The 24,783-nt window shown below is 38.2% G+C and overlaps 3 protein-coding genes across 31 annotated transcripts; 2 read left to right on the top strand and 1 right to left on the bottom strand.

Annotated features, from left to right (window-relative positions):
• The first annotated feature begins 850 nt into the window (after positions 1-850).
• Positions 851-24,718, top strand: LOC110836223 (uncharacterized). 15 transcript variants are annotated; one of them, XM_022077185.2, is made up of 7 exons: positions 853-1,653; positions 21,746-21,824; positions 22,047-22,127; positions 22,571-22,678; positions 23,252-23,535; positions 23,857-24,058; positions 24,576-24,718. In XM_022077185.2, the coding sequence occupies exons 2-7, from the start codon at positions 21,764-21,766 to the stop codon at positions 24,716-24,718; spliced, it is 879 nt and encodes a 292-aa protein (XP_021932877.1). In that variant the 5' UTR covers positions 853-1,653; positions 21,746-21,763. The 15 variants fall into 15 exon arrangements, with proteins under 15 accessions (XP_021932888.1, XP_021932877.1, XP_021932878.1 ...); XM_022077186.2 differs by lacking the exon at positions 853-1,653 and adding an exon at positions 1,726-1,747; XM_022077184.2 differs by lacking the exon at positions 853-1,653 and adding an exon at positions 16,878-17,060.
• On the top strand, positions 4,043-9,451 carry LOC110836225 (putative serine hydrolase). Of its 8 annotated transcripts, none has more exons than XM_022077206.2 (3): positions 4,043-4,102; positions 4,644-4,709; positions 5,899-9,451. In XM_022077206.2, exons 2-3 carry the CDS (start codon positions 4,658-4,660, stop codon positions 6,750-6,752), a joined length of 906 nt encoding a protein of 301 aa, XP_021932898.1. In that variant the 5' UTR covers positions 4,043-4,102; positions 4,644-4,657; the 3' UTR covers positions 6,753-9,451. The 8 variants fall into 8 exon arrangements, with proteins under 8 accessions (XP_021932898.1, XP_087198586.1, XP_021932890.1 ...); XM_087342460.1 differs by having other exon boundaries at positions 4,061-4,085; XM_022077198.2 differs by having other exon boundaries at positions 4,065-4,143.
• LOC110836229 (leucine-rich repeat-containing protein 51) lies at positions 9,010-16,624 on the bottom strand. Of its 8 annotated transcripts, none has more exons than XM_087342465.1 (5): positions 16,107-16,622; positions 14,930-15,147; positions 13,791-13,926; positions 11,297-11,530; positions 9,010-10,500 (listed from the first exon to the last, which is right to left on the bottom strand). In XM_087342465.1, the coding sequence occupies exons 4-5, from the start codon at positions 11,501-11,503 to the stop codon at positions 10,162-10,164; spliced, it is 546 nt and encodes a 181-aa protein (XP_087198591.1). In that variant the 5' UTR covers positions 11,504-11,530; positions 13,791-13,926; positions 14,930-15,147; positions 16,107-16,622; the 3' UTR covers positions 9,010-10,161. The 8 variants fall into 8 exon arrangements, 7 of the variants coding, with proteins under 7 accessions (XP_087198591.1, XP_087198592.1, XP_087198593.1 ...); XM_087342466.1 differs by lacking the exon at positions 16,107-16,622 and adding an exon at positions 15,508-15,772; XM_087342467.1 differs by lacking the exon at positions 16,107-16,622 and adding an exon at positions 15,257-15,474.
• Positions 24,719-24,783: the final 65 nt, after the last annotated feature.

Here is a 24,783-nt window from a genome sequence, read left to right as displayed (position 1 = left end):
TTTAATTTTAATGTATTATCCTTTGAGACTCCCATTTGGTCTCTGTCACAGAAATGTTTATCATTGTTTTGTGTAGATTTATTTCTCTCTGATGCATACAGTTCGCTGTGCCCACCTCAACCACATTCATTACATCAGCCAAAAAATATTAACTCTGATAACTGTCAGTAAATTGACTGTCTTTGGGGCTGGATTCGATTGCCAACAAACTTGATATTTTCTCTTCATCTTCCCATTTATGCCAAGTATGGGACTCTCCAATGAGGGGCTACATGTATGGTTCTGAGGTTTAGAATGAATGGATGTTCACTTCCATGTCCCTATACAGAAGGTGCAAATTGTTTTTCAGAACTACATGACGCTCCAAATCTGCAGAAAATCCTGGGGGAATGACCAAAGCATATTACAAAAGGATTTATTACAATATCAGGTAGGGAAATTTTTGTTACATTGTTGGTAACAGTTATGACGTATTATGGCTCTGGGCACTTTGTTAATAAAGAGGCGCGTGCTGGAGCTACTTAGATGGTGTCAAGCCCAGAAAGTCTACCCAGCGCCTGTGTTCTTTATGTAGAATAGAATCAAATGTAACCAAATAATAATCTTTATTGCTGTATATTTATCGAATTTTAAAATATGGGGGGGAAAAATGGGACTGTGCCCGAAATTCAGGGACGTCTTCCGCGTTGTGGTGTATTATTTGCATCTCTGAACACGAAGACTATATTACTTTCTAGGAGCAACCATTGTAAATAGGTGATGAGTGTGACATCTTTCGGTTGTAAGGCCCTTTTTAATAATACGACTTCACTTCCGCCCAATCGCAGTTGAGTCGTCGTACTGGGCGGCCTGAAGTTTGCGTGTCTGTCAGATTTGTTTATATCTTGTGTATGTAGTACAAGTGGTAGAACATCTATAAGTATCGAAAGTTTCAGAAACGAGAAGACTTGCAACTAGTTGTGATTTCACATTAATTCAATTGAAAGTAGTCAAAACGTGCGGAAAGTAAGCGCTTTAAGAACCTCAAATTTTAGTACAGAATCTAGTTTGCTAGTTGTCGAGTATTTAGGACTTGCGTACTGAACTGGTGCACGCCACCAAACTGCATTAGGACATAACACCAAAAGTCTTCCATAATTCAATAAATTTAAGACTTTTCGACAAACAAACTTGTTTATATCACCAACTATAAAATGTGATGACACTCTGGAGTCGAATAATTACAAAATAACAGGCAGATTTTTCTCTCTGACAGACAGGTTCGCGAGTGTTATTTCGCTCGACCTAAATCGTGTGTTGGCGGGACTGAATAGAGACAAACTTGTTTTTCCACAAACTTAATGTCATGTTAATTACACTACTAACGACATTTTGGTTACGAATTTAACGGGCGTAAAATATTATGCAGTGTTATAAACTAACACGCAAGGATTCTAAAGTGTTATAAATGTTAGTGGTTCAGAATTCTAGGGGTGTAAAGTTCCCGTTTTCGTCTTTAACGGCCCCATATATAAAGTGTTGTGCTGTGATTTTTGTGTGCGTGAATATGTGATTGTAACATCTCTGAAGGTTTTGTGACACATGGGAGCAGAAGCGTGCGTCTTAGGGAGACTTTGAACCAGGGACCATGGCTAGAGGAGCTACGCGCAAAACGTAACGTTGAAACAAAAGAAATAGTGTCGCCCGAACTCTTAGCGGTTGAGGACCCATCCGCTGGAGGACGGGCTGGGTACTTGCAGCAAATCAGGTACGCCATAGCATCGGCACGGTCTTATCATGTGAGTCCGGCCACAGGCTGTCATGATAATCTCATCGCACCGTGCCAGGCAACTCTGTATTTGATGCGGTAGTCGCCATGACATAGGGCATGTTAGGTTAAGGTCAAGTTGGCAACCCTGTGCATTTTATATGTTTTTGTATAGTTTGTAAGGTGTCCTCCCGCCCTCCCCGTTAGGGTTTTGGTTAGGTGTTGTGAACTTAACTTTTGTGTCCAGTGGCTTAATGGACGTTCAGTTAGGAGGGTTTAGTCTTAAGTGTTTCTTTGTCTTTTTTTAACACAGGGTGCAAAACTTGACAGGTTCAGTCGGCACGACCAATGAAATCAATGCGAGAAGGAGAGAGAGAGAGAGAACTTTTGTATTCTCTGCCTGTTAATAACTCGCATTGCAGGGACAAAGATTCAATCAACAATAAATTATAACATTTTTGTTTTTGTCTGTCTTTCGCCTCAGTGCTGAAAGATGTATCTGAATCTATAAATATATCAGGAATACTAGAGTTAAATATTGTTTGTCTCTGTATTAATATATTGTGTATTCAGTTATAAAATGAGCAAAGATTCATCGTTAGAGAGACATCGAATATTAAACTGCAGTAACTTGGTACTTGAACGGATGATGAAAAGTGATCGAACTTTGTAAGTTCGGTGATCAATCACATTTACGTTTTAGGTTCCACGTGCCAGTAAAATCTGCGAAATCGGTGTCAAGATTTTGTATGAACGAAAACTTTGCTGACGTAATTCTACATTTTGTTTGAGAAATTAATTTGAATTTGAATTGTCGCCAATCGTGAAGCCTTTTTCTTGCTGGAGTGATGAGTTTTCTTGGCGAAGCATCAAGGTAAGTGAGAGGAACGCCATTGATTGTCCTGGGCTTTCGACGTTTTATCTTTTAATTACAACACGAGAAATCTGAGTTGCGATTTCGACAGAAGTTGTCGACTTTAAAAGAAGAAGACAATCGGTTGGTGTTGTTACGACACTTGAGAATTATGCCTTCCACATATCTTCTGCGTTTTCATTTTTGGTACTAGATGGCTTATAATTGTGATATTTCAAATGTCATTGAGTTGTACTTTTTAAAGTGGGCAACTCCAATGAACAAATGGTACTCTCAGTTATACGCCATCCATGATCAGCGAGCGATTAATTAATATACGCCTTATCGGTTAAATAATTAAACCGTGTGTGTGATAGAAGAGAAGTCATGAAAACCAACAGCACAGGTAATGATTATGCGTCTATTTTCTTAATTACAATTTTTGTTTAATTATAGTTTGTAACGTAGTCTCAGTGGGTTGAACACGCTGTGTTGAAACAATTGGATCTTATGACTTATGCAACGTAAGTCAAATGTTTATTAAAACGAAACAATATATGTACTAATATAACAACGCAAAAATTGGAGCAGAAACTCCTTCCCAAAAATTCGTTGTTTTTTTTAACGTTTAGACTGAAAAAAACAATACGCGTGTGACGGTAAAGTCCTACTTGAAGACGGTACTGTGTCATCCATTAATGGTGCACCAGCCCAAACATATTATACAATACTTAATTCCAGAAGCGTGTGGGCTTATTTTTTAAATCTATTGTTATAAAACTATATACTACATATAATTAAAGTTATGTATACCACGTCCTTAAAAACTATTGTAAACAATTTCAATAATTATATTCCTTCAATTAAAATTTTCATCAGTGGCATCTATTGGCGCCAATGAGGCATCAGATTTTGTAGTTCATATAACTACCGACAGATGCCACAAACGTGCACTACGAAGAATATTCTCTGGATTTTTGTATGGAACAGGGACACATGGGTGTCACTCCACTTTGTTTTCGTTTTTTTCACACTTGTTCGAAAGGACTACGGAAAACGATTCTCGAAATTTCCTTAAAATTAAATAGTTGCGGAAAGAAGTAACGAACCCGAATCCAAGAAACGAATAAGTTTCCGAGAATCAAATAGATGTGAGGATAATCAAGAAGTTTCTGGAACCCAAAGATTTATCCACGTTAGCACAAGTTCTCCGTGCTTTTACCCTAAAATTAATCTTTGTTTTCTACGCTCATCAACGCTTTGGTCTCGCAAGTAGTTTATTACTTTCAGGCTTTCCGACCAAATTTTTGCGTGTATGTCCCATCAAACGCACATGCTACCTTTTCGCTCTCGCTTATGGGTTTAAATTTTTACCTTAGCGCGTTAGGTTGGTATTAATCCATGCTAGGGACTGGCTAGTTTATTGGCTGCATTGGCTAGTTACAATTACGTAATATTTCGAACCGAGCAAGTCATTCACACAAGGTCTGCACTTGGGAAAGGTAGTTTGTGATATTTAGTGTTTGATCTGTGTATAAAGAAGGTTGGTTAACTGTGTTGGGTTGTTTCATCATAAGATTCATTCTAGTTCTCGTACGGAGTAAGAGGTTGCATTGACCAACTTATATGTTGATTAAAAGGTTATAAAATTAGATAATACTGTTGATAGCACCGGTAGTAAAGCACGGTGTTGAAGGTAACTTTAAATTTCTGTGCGTGTTACAACACGCGAGTTATATTGTAATAAATGATGCTTCTGTCAGAGGCCTAATACATTATCCTTAAAACTAAACTGTATATTTCACTCCATTTTAAGACTGCCCAGCAGTTTTTAATTTATTCACTTTAAAACATTTCCAGAAACTCGTTCATCGTTGTCTAACTCCATGCTCTGTAGGTTCTTAATTTGACGCTAATTTTAACCACTTCTCACTCATTCCATCTGATAGGTTTTCCCATCACTTCCTCTGTGTTTTAATCTCAAATTTTATTGTGACCAACCAAACATCACAAACTATATTAATGTTTTTATTTTTTTTGTAGGTGTCTGTATAAATATGGAACGTGTGTTAGAAGTGAAAATTCCTGTTCCTTGGGGTCATGTTAGTGGTAAGAAGGATATTTTTAGGTGAAATATTACAGATTCTATTTTTTCTGTAATAATATACAGTTTATTCGGTGAGTAATGTTAGCAGGCGTTTAACAAGTCAGCTGTTGTGATTCAGTTCATACATTTGGGAGACACTGTGTCAAGGTATCAGCTGTCCTGACTGAAGTTTCCTGGGTTTTCTCAGTTCTTGTGTTGGATTCTAATGTAGTTCCATGAAATTACTAATTCACTATAGATAATCCTCTTCTCACATCTGACATCATTTGATACACTCATAACCCAGTCCACAAAGCAGATATTTACACTGAATAAAATTGAATTGAATTTATTTAAATTCCATAGATTCTTCATAGGCTGAAGCTAAGGATGTGTGTTTCTTTATTAACGTACTGTCATCAGTTATGTGTTAATTATTAGATTGTGTATAAAGTAATTGTAAGTGTACCTTAAAATTTAGGAAAGAGAAACTAAAGATATTTTAAAATATAATTATCATTTCATGCAAATAACTAGTTCCTCTGCTTTGTCATCCGACCCCACTTTATTTTTGTAAGTGGGCTCAATAAAATTCAGTGAAACTCATTCAGGCTCCTTTAAATGAATCCTTAATGAATAATGAATGTTTCTTTATGCTGAAATATCCTTACGCTGTATGCTTATTGCAGTTTTTAAGTAAATGAGGGAGATCTTTAGTAAATTATATGTTTTTATAAAAAACAATCAGGTATCTTTATTGTGTCGGTCAGTAAATGGCAGAAGACGACTCCTTAGATAAATTTATCGTGGCATTACATGAGAAAAACTTTTGGAAGACAGCAAAGTTTTAACATCTGTGTACGCCTTACAGCAACTACCAAAGACTATTTATATAAAATGTTTTCATGTTCTGAGCATAATTCTATCTGTTACTTTATCATATGTGATGCCCTTACTTATACAGTTGACGTGATTATATTGTGGATCATTTGCCAAGTCCAAATTTCACCAATGTCTGCTCTTGGCAATGTTCAAGGTCATTTCTTAAGATTTCATTCTTAACTAATTGATATGAAGTAGGATCAAGACACGATGAAATAATACTTCCTGACATTTGACAGTATTTGTGGCTATATTTTATTATTGGTTATTTAATGATTATTGTACCAATGTTTGGTATTGCAAAATCTTTTGTTTTTTCCCATCACTCAGGTAAATGGTGGGGTTCTCATGACAAACAGCCCATATTGGCGCTACATGGTTGGCAAGATAATGCTGGAACATTTGACACATTGGCACCTCTATTATCTTTGCACACGCCAGTATTATGCATTGATCTTCCTGGACATGGATTTTCTTCGCATTATCCCAAAGGACAGTTTTATTACTTATGGTGGGATGGACTAGTGGTGATTCGACGAATAGTGAAACATTACGGTTGGGAGAAGGTTACAATTCTGGGGCATTCCTTGGGTGGAACGATAGGTTTCTTGTATGCCGCGACATTCCCACAAGACATCGAGAAACTCATGTGTATTGACATTGCCGGTCCATCTGTCAGGTCCGTCCCCTACTTTGTACAGCAAACGGGTGGTATCGTTGATCAATTTCTGTTGTATGAAAACTTTGCTGAAGATACTGCCCCTTCGTACACACGCGATGAAATGCTGAGACTTATGTTGGAAGCTTATAAAGGTGCCCTCACGAAGGAGTCTTGTGAAATAATGATGAAACGTGGCGCAAAGCCTCTGGCCTCCGGTGATTGCGACGTGAAGGGCGATGTCTTCCGTTTTTCACGGGATTCTCGTCTCAAGTATGGAATCCTAGGTTTCCTATCGATCGACATGACTTTGGAGTATGCATCAAAGATTACATGTGAAGTCTTGAATATCAGGGGTAAACCAGGAATGAAATTTGATCCTGCAGAAAATTATCACATCGTACTTGACAAAATTAGAAAATCAGCTAAGAAGCTGGAGTTCTACGAAGTGGAAGGAACACATTTTCTGCACTTAAATAATCCAGAAAGTATATGTCCAATTATTGTAAAGTTTTTAAAATCATAATATGCGTACGCCAGAAATAAACGTGCCCATACTGGCTACATATATAATATTTATCTGCTAGGAAATGGGCCGTTATTGCGTCTTAGACCAAATTAAAATTGTACAATTTATTGTAGATGCATATGACTACAAGGAAGAGACAGAATTTGGGGGGGGGGGGGGGGGTTGTATTAGTGTGGCTGGATTGGGTGGACTTAAATCAGAAACAATTTTATATTCAGACTATGTTATCTTATCTGACGTTTCCCCCTTTAATACAGGAAGTTGTGATTTTATTGCTGAATCTGTGAATTATTTGTGAATAGTCAGTACAGTGACTGGCTACGGGCTGGACAGCCAGGGTTTGATCCCCGACGGGGACAGGATATTTACTCTAGCTTCTACGTCCAAACAGGTTCTAGGGCCCACCCAGCCTCCTGTCCAATTGGTAACAGGGTCCTTTCCTGGGGGTGAAGTGTGGCCATTGATTACATGAAAAGGAATTATGGTGTTCATTTTCCAATCATAAGCAAAATTCAGGGGCCACTTCTCACTCAAGTCTCTCCTGATTCACTGCTAGATGGCTCTAGCAGACAAATCAAGATTGAGTAGAAATTGTGCAGAGGCAGTGGGCTGATCACTAACTACTTACAAATGCACGTTCGATAGACTAGGAAACCTCCGAAAGGGAGGCGGCAAAGACCAACACTGGGTTGTAGAGCCAAGGAAGAAGATAATTTTTAGATTTGTAAAGGAATGGAATTCCTTAATTGTTATTTGCAAATCTGCCTGCCTTCAGATTCGACGAACGTCAGTATTACGCAGGCTTTGAGCGAAAGATTTTTGTGAAACTGCATGAACATAATAATTATTTAAGACCTTATTATGGTCATCTTTCTTTCATCAGTATTACCAACATAGCTACTACCCTCCAAATCATCTGGTCTTTTTGTTGTATGTGTATTTTATTTTGCTATAAAAGTAGAAAATAATACTGACAAATTTTTGTATTTGTGAGAGCTGAATTGGAAAACGAAGATGGCATAAAGACGAGGAACTTAATCGTTTGTACAGATAAACTGTTCATGGTAGTTTTATCAGGGGCGGGGGTGACATTTTTGTGAAACAATAAGTACATACAGAATTTTGGGAATTGGTCTCTTGTAGGGCCAAGAGAGAGATGGTTAACATTTTATGGAAAATGGTTGTATGTTAACTTGGTTCAAGGAGCCCAGGATAATGTTTAATGATGGGTATTGGAATTTGTGGCTGTGAATCTTGAGGTTATGCAATAAAATAATCAGACTGATTCTATATAAACTATTTTATTTAATCACTGCTTTTCTTCAGACCTTATCTCAGTGCCTTGAAACATTACTGAAAGATCTGTCAATGTTGTTGTCATATTGCTGTGAAAATCTTCAGAAGATTTGAAATTAGGTACATTCAGTGGAATTTTCAGTTTCCGAAAGAGCTTTTTATCCTTTACATGCGATGAGATACTCGGAATGTTTGCATCAGAGACACGGTAATTTTGTTTTCGTGTTTCATACTGGAAGACCTAGGATGTATCATGGATTTACAAAAGCTTAAGTTTCTACAGAATCATTTCTGAAACGTCCGTATGGATTCTTTCCTTGTCTGTTCGTTTGCTCGTACTGAGATATTTTGGCATCGTTTTTGCAAACGCTTTCATCAAGTTCGTATTTTCGGTTAAATTCACTTCCAGAAATCTGTCTTCTTTCATTCCGTGCGCCGACTTACAGACAGCCTCGTTAAAATTATCTGTCAATAGTTTAAATAACTTTTTCAACATCTGAAATTATTCTTGATGTTATACACATTATTCCAGCACCACAGACTTCTAGGATTCTGCGTCGCCAGTATTTTTCACCAGTTTCTTTGTCTTCTTTCTTAACATAAACAAAAAACTGCTATTAAAAGAAATTAAAGTGATAATTTGAACGAGCATTACATGTACCACCACATGAACAAAAAATCAGTCTCTTTACTTTATTGTTAAACATAATATTATTAAATAGTTGTTCCTTCCAAGAGGTGTGTTCTGTTGTTAACATAACCTGTCAACGCTACAGCATTGTTAGGTTGCAAAATTTTGACATCTTCCCTAGATTATATACTAAAGGCATTTTACAAGTAAACAAATGTCTGGAAATCTTGAAGATGCCTTAAATTATATTTCGTACGAGGAAGTTTTTTTAAAAATGTTTGCACTCGTCTTAAACATTTTATTTTTATAAGTCAAAATTTTTAAAAAAAAAAAAATTACGCTTGCGATAGAACAGCTGGGTTTCTAGTCCCTCTGTTGCTGCCTCATATTGTTGTATTGAAATGGATAAATGTGACGTAGGTTCCATATTGTTGATCGTGTGTAGTTATTGTATTGTTGAATGATGATAGTTTGTAGTACATTGTCCAATATCATCTTTAACAGTTCCTTATTACTAGCTTTATGTTCATGATAACAATAAGTGGTGCTGGCACTATATCAAACAGTTGTGATACAATGTTAACTAACAACTTTCATAATAGTATTAAGAAAGTGAACAATGTGTGGGCCTACAAGTTAAATGGTTTTCTTATTTATTAAATCTGAATATTTGTGATTATTTGCCTAATTATTAAAATGAGTTACATTGTCTGTTAGACAGTCCTGTAGTAACAGATGTAATTTTGTTTATTACACGTGTATAATCATTGTTGTGTTTATGATTTTTAACCTCATTATTCTTTTCCCACATGACATTGTTAAAATGCATATCAACTGTCAATTGTCACGTTTATGTGCCATTTAACAATGACATTTCTATCTTTTTTCTCTTACTATTTATTATTTAAACAAAGAAAGTAAGGTTATACACGTCAGCCCATATGATTCTTAAGCGGATGACGCGAGGAAAAATTTAAAGGTTCTTAACAGTATCATATTGGTATAGCTCGTATATCTTCAGTAATGAATGACATTCATTTATTTTTATCTCTGGTGACATGCATTAATTCGTATCTTAGGTGGGGTTTTAACCTGTGATCTCTCGATGCTCCTTTGGTCCGTAATTTTCTGTTATCAGTATACTTGAAGCAACAGTTCGTATCTTACATGTACCAAAGATTTCTGTATGAACTAACTGTAAAATAGTTTCCAAGTAATCGTCTGTTTATATAATCTGTTTGAAACAGTATGAGCGAGGTTAGCTCAGTCAGTGTATAGTCCGACTTAAGACTGGACTACCAGGGTTCGATCCCTGACCGGGGGAAGGGTATTTTTCTTCTAGCCTGTGTGTCCAGATTGGTTCCGGGGCCCATCTAGTGGGTACTGAGGGGTCCTTTCCCTGGCGCTAAAGCATGCTTGGGACACCATCTAGTGCCGAAGTCAAGAACTAGTAGGACCGTGTATGAATAAAGAAAAATATTACGTTTTGGAGGAGACCGTCTTCTTAACCTTGTTCTTCAGATGCAGTTTTTCAGACACTGTTACATTGGTGAAGTCCAGGGATCGTAGCTGTGGTAAAGTGCTCAGAATTCTAGTTCGGTACTTCTTATGTTCTTCCAGAGGATTTCCATGCAGTGTAAGGCTGTAGAGTTGCGAGAGATTTTTTAATGTTTGTAGAACTTTGCCAAGTTCAGTAAGGAGGTTCCCATGTAGGTACATAATTTTCAAGCCGGAGAGTTCAACCAACTCTGCAGAAAGGGACGTTAGCTTGTTGAAGGACAGATCGAGCCACGTTAATTGTTCAGGCCTCTCCACTATCTGCAATGCCACAAAGCGAAAGCAGAGTACGTACATATGACAACTGTTTTACTAAACGCATACATGTATAAAAACCCACGTTATAGCAGGGTTTCTCAACTTGTTTTTTTAGAGTTTTGTGTTTTTATGCAATATTTGGACACAACGCATAGCAGATGTGACCATTATGAATTTCTGTTCAATTTAGTGTTGGGGGGGATCGACACAGAAAGACAAGAGAAATGTTTATCGTAATTTCTGCTGCTCTAGGTTTATTGCACAGAAAATTAGTAAAGGGCTAAAACTTTCGAACGCAGAAATGTGTATTCTGTAATTTATATTTTTATTAGAAAGACGTATTGTCTTTGTGCTATGACGTGTGCTACATTCTTGGTTTAGGACTATTAAGGATCTGTGGAATGTAAATAAATTATATTTTATTCCATTCTGTACATTCATAATGTAAGATGTATGTCACGTCTAACAAAAGAAAATTATTCCGTTCTGTGCATTCGTAATATAGGTTATAAATTTCATCCAACAATGTGATGTGTTAGCTGTCACTCACTTTCAGCACGACTATCGCACTTTTTTTGTCTTCTTTTTTTTGAGCATTATTTTTAAAGGAATAATAGCAACATACTTCCTAAGTCTTAACCTCGTATTGGAATAATAGCAACATACTTCCTAAGTCTTAACCTCGTATTGGAATAATAGCAACATACTTCCTAAGTCTTAACCTCGTATTGGAATAATAGCAACATACTTCCTAAGTCTTAATCTCGTATTTCACTGTAAAGCCGGTGGATATCCAAACCTGGTAGATTGTTGCGTATATCCCTCGGATTGACATCAGCTGGTTATTGTTGATACGGATAGAATGACAGTTGTAGAGACCTGACGCAGATTTTCGGTACCGTTTTACACCACGTCTTGGTTTTGCCCCACCGAGGTCCTCCACGACAGTGAGGTTTCGGAATGAAAAATCCAGTGGTGGACTAGCATCCGCTGCCGAGATCATCATCTACTGGTGTGCAGTTCGTGAACTTTCCTTGACAATGTAAGATGCACTTTTATTACTTTCATCGCGACTTTGGTCGGAGGAATTACTCCGGTAACAGCCACACTCCACATGCCATATATTATTATTATTAATTACCAAAGCATTTCAAATTTGAATAGGAATTTTCATCGCAGCAAGCTATTATTAATTCCCTTACCCGTTGTATGTTGGGCAGTTTTATCGATACACGCACGTCCTACGTACACACACGTGTCCCTACAGGATAGAATTTTTATGGGTTCCTGGGCAGTGGAGACGTCAAGACACAATGAAAATTCCGGGGGCAAATTTGAATTGTCCCCAGAAAGGTTGCAACTCACTTGTTTGTTTCATTTACTAAAAATAAGCCTTTTTGTGCACAAAATCTTCTATCGCGATCAACGCCAGATCATGTGCTCACTTAGGTATCGTGGAAGGATAATATTAAAAGGGATCTTAAAAAAATGGGGGTAAGGATTTGGGTTGGATACTTGTGGGGTCATACCAGATTTTATGGCAATTGATTAATTTGTTTATAAGTCTCAAAGCGTACACGTGGAGGCATGATAACGTGACTTCGATGTATTGCTTCGTGTTTATTTTAAAATGATTTTGTTTGGACTTTAGCCTTGAGAGATAGGTGAGTTGGGTAATCGGATAGGTTCAACAACGTATTTCTGCTCTAAAAAGTGTCGTGCGCTTACTTTTATTTTTATTCGCATTGTTGGCCGATTACGTAACTTGGGAATGCTGTCGTTAACGGATACTGATAGTGATTCATGGTGATAACGCATTTTTAAAAGCTGAGTCATTTAAGATGTGACAGGCGTGTGTTGGCGTATTTGCCATTCCCCTTCCTACTCTATTCGAATAACTCGCTTGGTATCAGCATAACGCCACAAAAGACCAGTCCACATTTTTTTTATTATCGTCTTCCTGTCATTAAAATTAACATGGCGGCAGTGCGAACTTCCAGAGTATGTTCTTCCCAGAACTTGTTTCTTTGTGCGTGTTTGCTCTTTTAAACGAAAAAATTTTCGGTCTAAACTACGCATCTTGAGTTTCTATTGTTGTTCAAGTTTCAGGTTCTATAACCTGGCTTCTTCTGAGAATGTGAATCATTTAAGCATTTGATAGGACTTCTTTTAACAGGGATCAACCCATCGTAGCCTTTTTCTGAGTGTTAAAGCATTTAAGCGAGGAGAAAAGAGGTTATGTAAGGTATATCGCGACAAACTTTAATGGTTGTGTGGCGAAAAATGGAACTAATGATAATCGCCATTCGATTTAATGGTCATAGACTGACACCAGCGCTCCAACTTAGGTAACCAATGGCCTTTGTATTACACGTTCGTAAAATGTTGAGTAGGTTATGAAATATGCTGATGGTAATTACATGGCTAAAAAGATTGTTTTATTTTATTTTGGTTCTCATGTCGTCTTCGTATTTTGCCTTGAGTTTGTTCAGCTGTAGTTCTGTGGGGCAGAAGTAGGTCCTTGATCGAAGTTTGGCTGACTCAACTTCTAGTTCCTAAAATGAAGATGCAATCTGTTACGACGTTCGTCAACTCATGATGGTGTAAAGACAGGAATTTACAACTTGGTATCCTGTCATTTGGGTGGGTGGGGGGGGGGGGTTGTCATGTAGTTCACAAATATCTTGAAAATTGTTGAACATGATTTTGATTTTGATTTTTGCGATACGAGTCTCGGAAGTTTTTGTTGGCTGTTCGTATGTTCTTTCTGCTCGCTCCTTCCTGGTTCTGTGCACGTTACACGTGTTAAAATATGTGCTAATTGAGGGTCGAGGTTGTTTATTCATTTAGAAACACGAACTATAAATTTTATGTGGAAATATAACGCAATTGCTGCAAATAATCTCCTGGTATTGATTTATCAGGAGCATTAAACAAGCTGTCGTTGGCGATTTTAAATTCCACGGTGCAGTCTGGTGATCAGATGAAGTAGGATGGGATGGACTGAGCATGTAGCACGGATGGGAGCTATGAGAAATGCGCGTACAATTTTAATCGGAGACCCTAAGGGAGGAAATCAATGATTGAATCTTGAAAAAAAGTTGGTGTAAATATATAAGCTGGATTTCAGAACAGGGAACACTGGCGGGCTGTTGTGAACACGGTAATGAACATTCGGGGTTTCATACAAGGCGTAGAATTTCCTGGCCATGAAAGATTCTGCTTTATTTTAATTATATTAGTAATATATTAAAGTAATTATGTTTTTTTGTAGATTTCGCGTCTGACCTTACCTTCAGCAGAGATTTGTTTCGTTTAAATGCGTTCTCACGCATTTTTACAAAATTGTTTGCAACTCCTTCGCTGAAGGCGGAAGTCCGTGTTGAAATGCCTTCTGCGTCTTTATCAGTCATTTCTCTCTCAGCTTCTCTGTCAGAAAACAACGACGCCTTGTAGTTTAATCAAGAGACTCACATTGTTCCTAAAAAGTTAGTGAAGGAGACCTTAAATATTAGAGTTGGGCATTGTCGTTATATCTGTCGCGTCTTTTTTTTTTAAAAAAAAAGATGTAGTTAATGGCCCGAAATTATTTGTCTTCTTACTAACAAAACAAACGAGCGAATTGCGATCTAATGTTTTGTGCAACTTTCCATTGTTGTCACAAGAGTAGCATTAACATTCATTTTAAATATTTATTTTATTTAGTGTTCTGTCTGACGACAGGTCCATATGAACAAGATCCTTCCATCCTTTTCTCGGACTGGGACCTGTTCATATACGTTTTTGGCAGATGATCCAGAAGTGGTTTGCCATTGCCTTCTTCTGTGTGTGAATGGAGTAATTGTTGGGATGCCACGGAGGAAAACTACGTGTTGCCTAGACCACGGCCTTGCCCAACACAAGTTATAAATTCGGGCACCGCCGGGAATCGAACCCGATTTGTCTTTTTTGTCTGTGGATTAACTTCTTCTTCGGAAAGTAATTGTTGACAGAACAGCACTCAAAGGCCCGTAACTTTATAGGCAAAGCGATCAATAATTTACATGTGCATGAGGAAATATAAAAAGTACAACAGTTGAAGGAAACAAAGATCACGGAAAACAATAGACAAACACTTTTCCACACATTCTTTAATAAATAAGTAGTTTCTGTCATTCTGTACGGGGTCCAAGAACTTTCCGTGTGTCAACCGCTGATTGGGCACTGTTAGACTTTTTTTTTTGAAAAAATGTTTTTATTAAGTACTTTACGTTTGGACGGGTTATTTTCAGACATTGGTATATAATAAACGTACTGCAGCGCCAAGGCATTGTTTAACCAGCGTTCGCCATTATCCGTTTTATAATAAAAATTGAAACAACTTTTTCTATAAGGTTGTAGCCCAGTAAGTGCTTTGAAACTTAACGCTAGGTGATTAGTGTCTTATACTTACAGATTTTTTTTGCAACTTTGCCACGAATTCTGATTCCTTTTCCACAAATATTTCTAAAAAGTTATCCGCTCTCGGAAGATCGTGTTACAGACACTTGAGCATCGCGATGCGTCATTGTTGTCTGCCGGTGCGCGCTGCGTTGACACTCGGATGTTCTGAACTGACGGTCGCAGGCAGAAGCCACGAACCCCCGGCACGGATCGATAATTCGCGCACACCTGCGCCAGGCCCAAAGGACAATGAGTTTTGATCGGGTTTTCCGTGAGACGGAAATGCTTCATCAACAAGAATTCATTGTCGAAAAATATGAACAAAATAATAGAATACGTGATGGATTTCCTTGTATTGTAGTTTTAACAAAATGGCGGAATTTGTAATAATGGCCAACTCATGATAAAAGGACTAGTTTGAAGTGGCGGTGGAATGTTTTCTTTGACGAAAATTGAAGAAAAAAAAGTCACAGATTCTCATTTACGCTCACGATTAACGATTATCGAGTTTGAAAAACGTTCTGTGAGCAATTTTTAAATCCGTAGTTTTTCGCTTTTACGTTCCTTGTCGCACTAAATATCTTATACCAGGAAGTCTGAGCTATTAAACCGCTGGAGCGTCCTTGAACGACTGTTGTAGGTAAATAGCCAGCCTGCTGTGAAAACAATAGACGGCAGGTGTGAGGCAGAATTTCTGGAGACGTGTACTTGATATACGAGTAACCAATAAGCTTATAAGTGCACACATCCCACTCCTAGGAAATTCAACTCAACGACGCTAAAAAGTTTTCAAATGGGACAGGAAATTGAAAACTTTAATTCTGTCACATAGACCACTTTTCTGCGTGAAGGTACGTTCGTACGTAACCTTAATTAATGTTTCCGTACAGCCATGTGCATGGACGAGGAAACAAAAACTTGTATTTGAGAGTAACCAGGTTCGAAACTCGCCCAGATGTTTCTGGTGAATACCGGGAAACTACGTCTTGAAATATTTCACTACAGCTTCCTTCCTAATCCCTTCTATAATTTATCCATCTCAGTCGTGCCTGATTAATCTCTGCAGTTGATATATAGTCATCAAAGTGGTAATGAACCAGTAAGGGAAGGTTAATTAATTAGGATATGTGAGCTTGTTGTAAAAATTCTGGCGCCATTAACCTCAGGCTTGTTTGGGGTTAAATTACCTTTGCGTGGACGATGTCTCGCGCAAGTCTGGCAGGGTGATGACGTCATCACAGCTGGCTGGCGAATCTACGCCCGTTTACTTCCGTCAGCAGAAGGTCAACCCAGTGTCCATTTCTGATGTTGGATTTGAACTATAATTGTAATTTGTCGACAAGTTTGAGGGAACTCCTCAAAATGTAATTAAAATCTGTTCAGCGGTTACGGAGTCGGTATGGACAGACAGACTGACATGGCGAAACTCGTAGTCGCAATTTAACAACTTACATTTGCGAACGTTCTTAAGTAAAATAGTTTCAACTTCTTTTGAAACTCGTTTGTTTTGCGTAACGTTCTTAAACATGACGATCAATAGTAGTAAAACTTTAAAAAAAATCATTAAACTCAATACATGACTTTTTTTTAGCGGTTTAGCGTTATCTCTACTTGTTTGCGCTTTTAGTACACGATCAAAACACCTGAACTTCTGTTACTGCTTGTAGAATGCTTTTGTTAAGTTATATTTAACTCCGAAAATGAACGCTGTGATGTCAGGTTTTTTACGTAGCACGATTTTCAGATTCCAGTAATAATTTATCTGTTGACAGCCATGAAGGGAGTTTTTGACGATCCGTTGTTTACAAGTAGAAGACGTAACATAACAGTTTTACTGTGCATGTGTCTTCCATATTTATCCAGGTGGCGGGATATTTTGTTTTAAACCACCTGTATTGTCGCTTTGCGAGTAGCTTACGTGGTACGTGATGTGGCGAGAAGTAGAGCCAGACCGGTGGTACATCCATTAGTAGAACAGTCTTCGTGTCGGATGGCTGCTGATCATTAATTGAAAACAGGATTGTATCCTTATGACTTAAGCCACGCGAGCAAACTGTGAATGTGAATTTGTTTGTTCGTTCGGCTCGAGTTATAAGGCGTACACGCCGTCAGCTAACCTAACTTTCCGAAGAAATTATACGGTAAATAATCCTTTGCTCCTTTGTTTGTTTTTTTCGTAGACTTTTCTTGTTATCTGACATCAAAGTTCAACAATGACACGACAAAAAAGAATATTTGTTACACTGAGCGTTACATTGTCAATAATTGACAATGTAACGCTGATGCTTAACCACGGCAAGCACCAGACGCTGCTAAACGTATTTCACAGATAACAGGAAGAGTCCGTTTGTGGTAGATTGTTTTAAATAAACGTGAATTGATATCAGATTTAGGGGGTAAAGGCTTACTTATAACTTCTATGATTTTGACTCACGTAGTCAAAACATGCTTTTTACCGGAAGTGATAAACATTAATAGTATTAAGATGGCTGTCTTTTTGGATTGTTGCGCCGTGTAATATGGAAGAAATTTTACGAACGTTTCATGCTCGGCTGCTCTCGAGAACCTGAAAATCTCACATTCACAGTATTTTGTGACAAAATGCTGTATATATATTTGTTATGCTTTCGTTGAACAAAGTGAACGCATGTAGGTAAGGTCGTTTCGTTCTGTCCATATGTTGCGACTACTAAACAGCTGGACGGATTTTGATTAAATTTAAATTTTACAGAAAAGTTATTATACGAGGTGCGATCGGAAAGTTTCTAGACTGCGCGTATAAAAACCCGTACACTTATCTCAGGTATTAAATTCATCCATCACCCTCGAAGTAGTTCCCCTGGGAGTGAACACAACGATCCCAGCGCCGCTGCCAAGCCTGGAAGCATCCCTGGAAATCTTTCTTTGTCAGCCTGTCAAGCACCATCTGCGATTCTGCCTGAATCTCTTGCCAAAGACTCGCCAAAACGGCTACGGAAACCTATGAAATGCTAAAGCAAGCATTTGGGGAGTCCGCAATGGGTCGTGCACAAACTTTTGTGTGGCATTCACGTTTTAAAAATGGCCGAACCTCTGTCGATGATGACGAGCGTTCTGGACGACCATCTTCGAGCACAACGCCCGAAAATGTTACGAAGATTCGGCAGGCCATTCACGAAGATCGACGTCGTACCATCAACGACTTGTGCGACATTGTTGGGATAGGCTATGGGACCTGTCAGCTGATTCTAAAGGACGGACGCGGCCGTCAAAGTGGCGCAACCACAACTGGCTGCTGCATCATGACAACGCGCCAGCGCACACCGCCCTCAAAGTTCGGCAGTTTTTGGCCTCAAACACCATGGCCGTCATCCCGCACCTTCCTTAGCTCCGTGTGACTTCTTCCTCTTCCCAAAGATGAAAATTCAGCTAAAGGGAAGGAGATTTGAGACGATAGAAGAGATTCAGGCAGAATCGCAGATGGTGCTTGACAGGCTGACAAAGAAAGATTTACAGGGATGCTTCCAGGCTTGGCAGCGGCGCTGGGATCGTTGTGTTCACTCCCAGGGGAACTACTTCGAGGGTGATGGATGAATTTAATACCTGAGATAAGTGTACGGGATTTTATACGCGCAGTCTTGAAACTTTCCGATCGCACCTCGTATGAATTTACATGAAGCTAAGACACAACTTCATTGATGTTCTTAAATATTTCTATTTATATTAATTTAATCTGCTACTAGGCACTGCGGATGTACCGGATACATATTCAAATGAGGTATGATGTGGGGGTAAAACCACTTTCATGGTCAACAGGTTGTTTTACGTAACTTTCAAATGAGCCTTTTTTTTTAACTTTATAATTATGTTAATACAGTTTTAAACTTCTGTTTCGATTTAATTACATTTGTTTTTAGATCAGGAAGACAGCAAAGTTTCGTTCTGTTGGCAAGTGATCAACAAATTAGGATTTTCCTAAATAGTGAACTTGGTCATGCTAATTATCTGTTTATTTAACGACGCTTTTTAAGTAGCTCAGACTATATAGCGTCGAATGTGAGGATAATAGTGAATTGAAAGGAAGTGGTCGTGGCGTGATTTAAGGTACTATCCCGGCAGTTGCCTGGGGGACTGAGGAAAACCACGACCCCCCCGTGAGGATAGCCGATCTCAGGGACGTGTTTATCAGATAATATAGCATCAAATGATAGGATGATGTATGAATTAAAGAATATGGAATAAAGCAGAAGTAATTAATTTAAGGTACTGCCCTGGTGTTTGCATTGTGAGTGTGTGGAAAACTACGACCCCCTTCCCCCTTACAAGACAGGATTCCCTTGTAGTCTCCGTGCTGATATTTGAACCCAGGACCCCCAAAATACGAAGCATATCTAATCGTTAGGCTGTGGCTTTCTGAAAAGAGGTTTGAAATGAGTCAGAGAACATAATGATGGTCTACACTCAATCCTGGGGGTATTTTAACACTGTCAGATTGTGTATCCAAGGTCACGAATTACGGAATGCAGAGTTCCTGTGCACTGATGTTCTGTCAGCTGTTATATGACCCAGATTGACGCAATTTTGGCCGAAGATGTGGCAACGCGCGCTGAACATTGCCACGCCAAACTGCTTGTCGACCACGGCGGAATTGTCTACACCAGTCTCCACAGTTGTTTTTGTTACACATGCATTTCTGTATACTGCCTGCATCATCCGATAAATCTTCCCCGGCTCGCATCGCCCCCAAAAATTAAAAAGACTTGCAGACTTCCTGCAGTTCGTCCTCGGTATATGATGCCACGTGAGTTTTGCTGGGCGGCTACGGCTGCCATCTGTATTCCGAGGAGCTAGTGTAATACACAGCGTCGGTGACTCAGTCAAGAATGTCATCGTCTGTAAACTCTACGCGTTGCTGGTTTCTTTTTTTTCTGCAGGACTCTGACTGGTAAACAATTATGAAATTATAATATGATAATTTTATTCTCTGACGTCCGTAAGTGGGCTTAAGAGCCGAGGGAGATTTCTATAGTCGATACAAATGTACGGTTTATTCAACCAAAGCTATTTTATGTAGTGTTATCAAAAACAACTTTGGTTGGTGATCAATTTCTCCACAGATTAAGTTATTTATCTGAAACCGATTGTTGATATGAGGAAGCTTTGTCCACTATTTAAAACTACGTGCTTCTCCACCTAATTAAGAAAAAGACGAAGTGAGAATAATAATATATAAAATATTGTTATCATCAGAAAAACCTCCTTTTTGCACCACGTAAAATTAAATATTTAATTTCATCAGTTAAACATTGGAAACTAGGTGGTTATGTAGATTTTTTCGAAACTGCTTATTAATACTCAGCACAATGTTTTAAAGTTTCAATATTTCTCGTCTTCTACAGTTTGTTACCACAGACATGTATGTAGAGGAAAGCCATTTGAGAACCATATAACTGCTGCAAAATCAACCTTTTGCATTAATGTCCATACGAAGTTTAATGAAAAGCCGTCAAGTCGTTTTCAACTTCTTGGGCTTGTAGAAACGGACGAATGAAGACTTCATTGGACAGGTATAGAAAGGTCAGTGTTGCGCATGCGTAGGGAATCGGGATTTGCTGTCATCGTTTCACCACATGAATTTTCACACCCACCGCTTTGGTATTGTGGACTTTAGAAAGTTAGAAAATGAGTGTGGTTTATTCTCATATGACATGACGTCAGAACGAAATTTAATCAATTTCCGTAACGTCGTTCTCAAGTTAGTAATTGCGCAGCCCTGACCGATGTCACTGATGGTCAAGTTCGGTCAGGTCAGGTTAGGTTAGGTTAGTGATGCGCATGTTCAAGTGATCGTTTGTAGTGGCTTCATCGTCGTCCTACCTCACGACTTTGTGCGTGTGAACCACGTTGGTAATTAGGGGTGATGTGGTGTGGCCTTCGTTTTCATAATCTCCATTCCAAAGTCGATAAAAATCCTATTGTTCACTCCCGAGATATTGTATGGGTCAATGATGCAACAGACAGACAAGAATAGTGTGAATGTGGTCTTTGCTAACGCTAAAGCGCCGGTAGTGCCAAAATCATTTCACTCTAATACTAAAGTGAGTAAAATTATAATTTTGTGTGTTTCCCGATTAATACGGTGTTGTTTTTTTAATATAATTTTGCAGGAATTTTTATTTTTAAGTGTAGGATGGAACATGGAATTTTATACCTTGTAATTATTTTGACGGGTTTCGCAGTTCCTTTGTTTACGTGGAAGTTGCATGGAGTACAATAATTTTCCTTACCATTTGATAGCCGTCTTTAAATAATAAATTTAACAGTTATGGATCATCGTAGGTGGTGCTTGATGCTGTGGATTGCCACGTAATGGTTTGTTATTAACTCTGAACTTCCTAGTTTTAGGCCGTCTGTGATTTTACGTGACGCCATGTGCTGAAGATATACGTAGCTTGACAAATTCTGTCGCTGATATACTTCATAATCTTGACGATCATTCCGTTACTCATCAGAGGCAGACTGCGTTGGGTTTAAAAGTGGGTCATACAAGTGTGTTAATGTTTTCTCAATACGTGAAATGCATTTCACGTTTATAATGGATTAACAAAGAATGTAGCCTTAAAGGAAGCTTCAAGTTCGTATTTTCATCAACGAAATTATTCTTTCCTCGTATGTGCAGACACCAGGGGACTTTGGTAAAAGTTTTTAACAACCATGAGGACATTAATTTTGAATGTCGGCTTGTCACATTATGACAGCCAAGGGATAATATACTTTGTGCAAGATGTTATTTTTTGAGGTTATGTACATTTTATGACTATTATAAATTATAATTTCTAATTTTCAGGATTCAAGCAGTTCTTCAATGGCAGTACAGAAGCAATATTTCACGTTGAACACGGGGCAGAAAATGCCGATGGTTGGATGTAAGAATAAGGTTAACTATGTAAATAATAATTAGTTAAAGTGTGATAATCGTGGGTGTCGTGTGGTTTCACGGTTAAGTTTATTATGATATGTCTGAATTTCTGGCATGGCAGTTGAATTTTTGTGGCATTACAACACTTGGGCACTTGAAATGTTGCATTATCTGATTACAGGTTTGGCGTGCAGATTATATGAATTTAGTGCCATTCTTTTCTCTTCAGTAGGTACATACAGGATTCATGGACAAAGTGTAATATATCGAGTTATTGAGGCGGGGTTGAAGGCTGGCTACAGAGCATTTGGTAGGTACAACCACCATGCAATCACCCCATATTGGGTGTCTGCGGCTGCTTATTCAATATTTACCCAGCTAACCCCTAGAACTGGAGGCTCCGTCCACAATGTGAGGGTATGCCATGCCGTGTTGACAGGGAACTACCAAACATTTCAGAAATAACAAATGCTTCAGTATTCATGGTGCTTGTGCCCAAATTGCTGTCATGTATTATGTAGTTTTGGAAAATTACGCGCATTTATTTTAAGTGTTGTGTTTAAAAAACTTTGGACATAAACACGAGGCACAAGGGGGAAAATTTTGAATGAACGGAAATGTCTGCGTGATAACTGAAAATTTTCAAGCAAGGTTTTTTTGCATCGAAAACTTCAAAATTATGATTATTGATGTTTGTCAAATCAGTGTTCAACACAAATTATGCAAACACACAGTTACATTTGTTCGTTCCAGATACAGCGGCTGTTTATCGAAATGAAGAGGCGATAGGGTTGGCTTTAAAGACCCTGCTACCCAAATTTAGCCTCTCCAGGGAGGATATATTCTTAACAACGAAACTTGGTAATTGAAGTTTGTATTAAATGTTTTTCTTTCTCAAGGAAAAATTAGATTAAGGAGTTGATCACCATGCTGTCCGTGTATGCGTGTCGCTTTCTCAACTTTCAAACCAAGTGACTGATTTTCACAAAACTTGGCATGAAAATTATACAATTGGAGAACACATAACACTAATAATTTTTTTATTCCATGTAATCTGTAATGAAACAGATAGATTTGTGATCAAGGCGGAGATGACACTAGTGTTATTAAATATAGGTAGCTTGAATGGAATAGAATAAGTAATTATTTAGTTTAATGTAAAAAAAATAACATAGTAGCCATTCATGAACTTTCTTTAGCTTCTAGTTTGACAGCGATAAGTAATGAACCATCAGACATTAGGCGTGAGGACTGGAGCTGCTGTTTAGTCGGTGTGATGGACTGCTAGTGCCTCCAGAATGCTATAACACAATGTCATCACCTTAAAATGGAAGCACAAGTTTCATCTTATCACCATTAAAGTTTAAAGGCTTTGAGCATGTGAAATTAATTGCGTTATTTCTAGATCCTATCATAATAATTCTGATTTTACAGATCCAAGCGACCATGGAAAGGGAACGACTACTAAGGCTGTGAAAGATTCATTAAAGAAACTGGGCACTTCGTATTTGGATCTATATCTGATTCACTGGCCAGGTGTGTCAAGATTACCGGTACACAGCCCTGATAACGCGTTAATTCGTTCAAACACTTGGCATGAATTGGTATCACTGCATCGACAAGGGGTTCTGCGTGCCATTGGGATATCAAACTACACCGTACAGCATCTAAAGGAGCTTATTAAAAATTCTCATGGTGTCATTCCAGCTGTTAATCAGGTATATTAATTTAAAATTCAGGTAAATTATATATACATAAATTATGGTAGGTGGAATAGAATGGGCATCACCCAGAGCCTGCGGTAAAACAAAATTTATCCATTGCTGGTGATAATTTAAAAATTTACTGAAATCTCGAGGACTTGAAAATATAGCGGTGGTCCGAAGCGGAATAAGATCATGGAAGATGCATTTATGAATGAACCTAACCTAACCTAACCTAACCAAACCAAACCAAACCAAACCTAACCTAACCTAACCTAACCTCACTCTCTTCATTATGTGATCAGATACGTGTTCCACGTTGAAATTCTTTTCTAGGTTGAATATCATCCCCACTATAAACAACCCGAATTATTGAAGCTGTGCCAAGATAAGGGTGTTTTGCTGCAAGCTTATTGCTCGCTGGGCGGCTCTTCAGATCGTCGCCTGTTAGAAGATGCTACGGTAGGAATAGTCGCCAAGAAACTTTGTCGATCTCCCGCACAGATTCTGTTACGCTGGGCCTTACAACAGGGCATCGGTGAGTCCTGAACTTATTACATATTTGATGACCTTTGTGCAGACCCAAAGCGTTTTCAGTATCGTGCTTTTAATCCAGTTTATATCTTACGAATGTTTACGTCATCAAGGCTGTTCTTTGTTCTCTTGTGTTTAATAATCTGGCACTGGGAAAACTGCGTTGACGTTGAAAAGGGGTATTTGCATAAGTGAAATGATAAATGCATGCAGAATTTTAAATGATGAATTCCATAGAAAAAGACTAATTCTTAATGCATCTAATACATACATAAGCAGAACTTGAGACTGTCGTAAAGCCGCTACTTAAGGTTGTTATTTGAGATGATAGATTTGAACACTAAACTGAGGAAAACCTTGATAGCATGAAAGTTAAGTGTCGTAATTTGTTGCTGACATTAAAAACTGAATAATAAGTAAAGGGAAATCTTATAGAAGGAACATTAAATATGAATTTCAATATATTTATTGCAAAGTTTGAATTGAAGAAGTAATCTTGTTGTATTGTGGTTTTGTTTCAGGTGTCATTCCAAAATCTGTGAGCCCTGACCACGTTTCTGATAATATGAAGCTAGATTTTATTATCCCCGATAGCGATATGAACGCACTAAATAATATACCAATTGTGGAAAAGTACGCTTGGGACCCGACACCAGTGGTGTAACTGCGTTACTTTATCGCAATGGAAAGTGTTTGCACGGATTAGACGTCCCTTCCTTTATGATAAAC

Source organism: Zootermopsis nevadensis, unplaced genomic scaffold (assembly GCF_977971745.1).
Source record: "Zootermopsis nevadensis isolate Lab colony 2312 unplaced genomic scaffold, Znev_1.0 Znev_ptg000003l, whole genome shotgun sequence".
In the NCBI taxonomy this organism is placed as follows: Eukaryota; Metazoa; Arthropoda; class Insecta; order Blattodea; family Termopsidae; genus Zootermopsis; species Zootermopsis nevadensis.
The sequence above is the reverse complement of the archived record's forward strand: the minus strand, read 5'-3'. Positions and strand labels throughout refer to the sequence as shown.

What these genes read in the sequence shown, in the direction of transcription:
- LOC110836225 (XM_022077206.2), top strand. Translation starts at nt 4,658, where the DNA reads ATGGAACGTGTGTTAGAAGTGAAAATTCCTGTTCCTTGGGGTCATGTT. An exon ending in TCCTTGGGGTCATGTTAGTG is followed by an intron (nt 4,710 to 5,898) that starts GTAAGAAGGATA and finishes CCCATCACTCAG; the next exon opens with GTAAATGGTGGGGTTCTCAT.
- LOC110836229 (XM_022077218.2), bottom strand. Translation starts at nt 11,503, where the DNA reads ATGATGATCTCGGCAGCGGATGCTAGTCCACCACTGGATTTTTCATTC. An exon ending in TATACGCAACAATCTACCAG is followed by an intron (nt 10,501 to 11,296) that starts GTTTGGATATCC and finishes GTGGCATTGCAG; the next exon opens with ATAGTGGAGAGGCCTGAACA.
- LOC110836223 (XM_022077177.2), top strand. Translation starts at nt 20,904, where the DNA reads ATGATGCAACAGACAGACAAGAATAGTGTGAATGTGGTCTTTGCTAAC. An exon ending in GGCTGGCTACAGAGCATTTG is followed by an intron (nt 22,128 to 22,570) that starts GTAGGTACAACC and finishes TGTTCGTTCCAG; the next exon opens with ATACAGCGGCTGTTTATCGA. An exon ending in ATTCTTAACAACGAAACTTG is followed by an intron (nt 22,679 to 23,251) that starts GTAATTGAAGTT and finishes CTGATTTTACAG; the next exon opens with ATCCAAGCGACCATGGAAAG.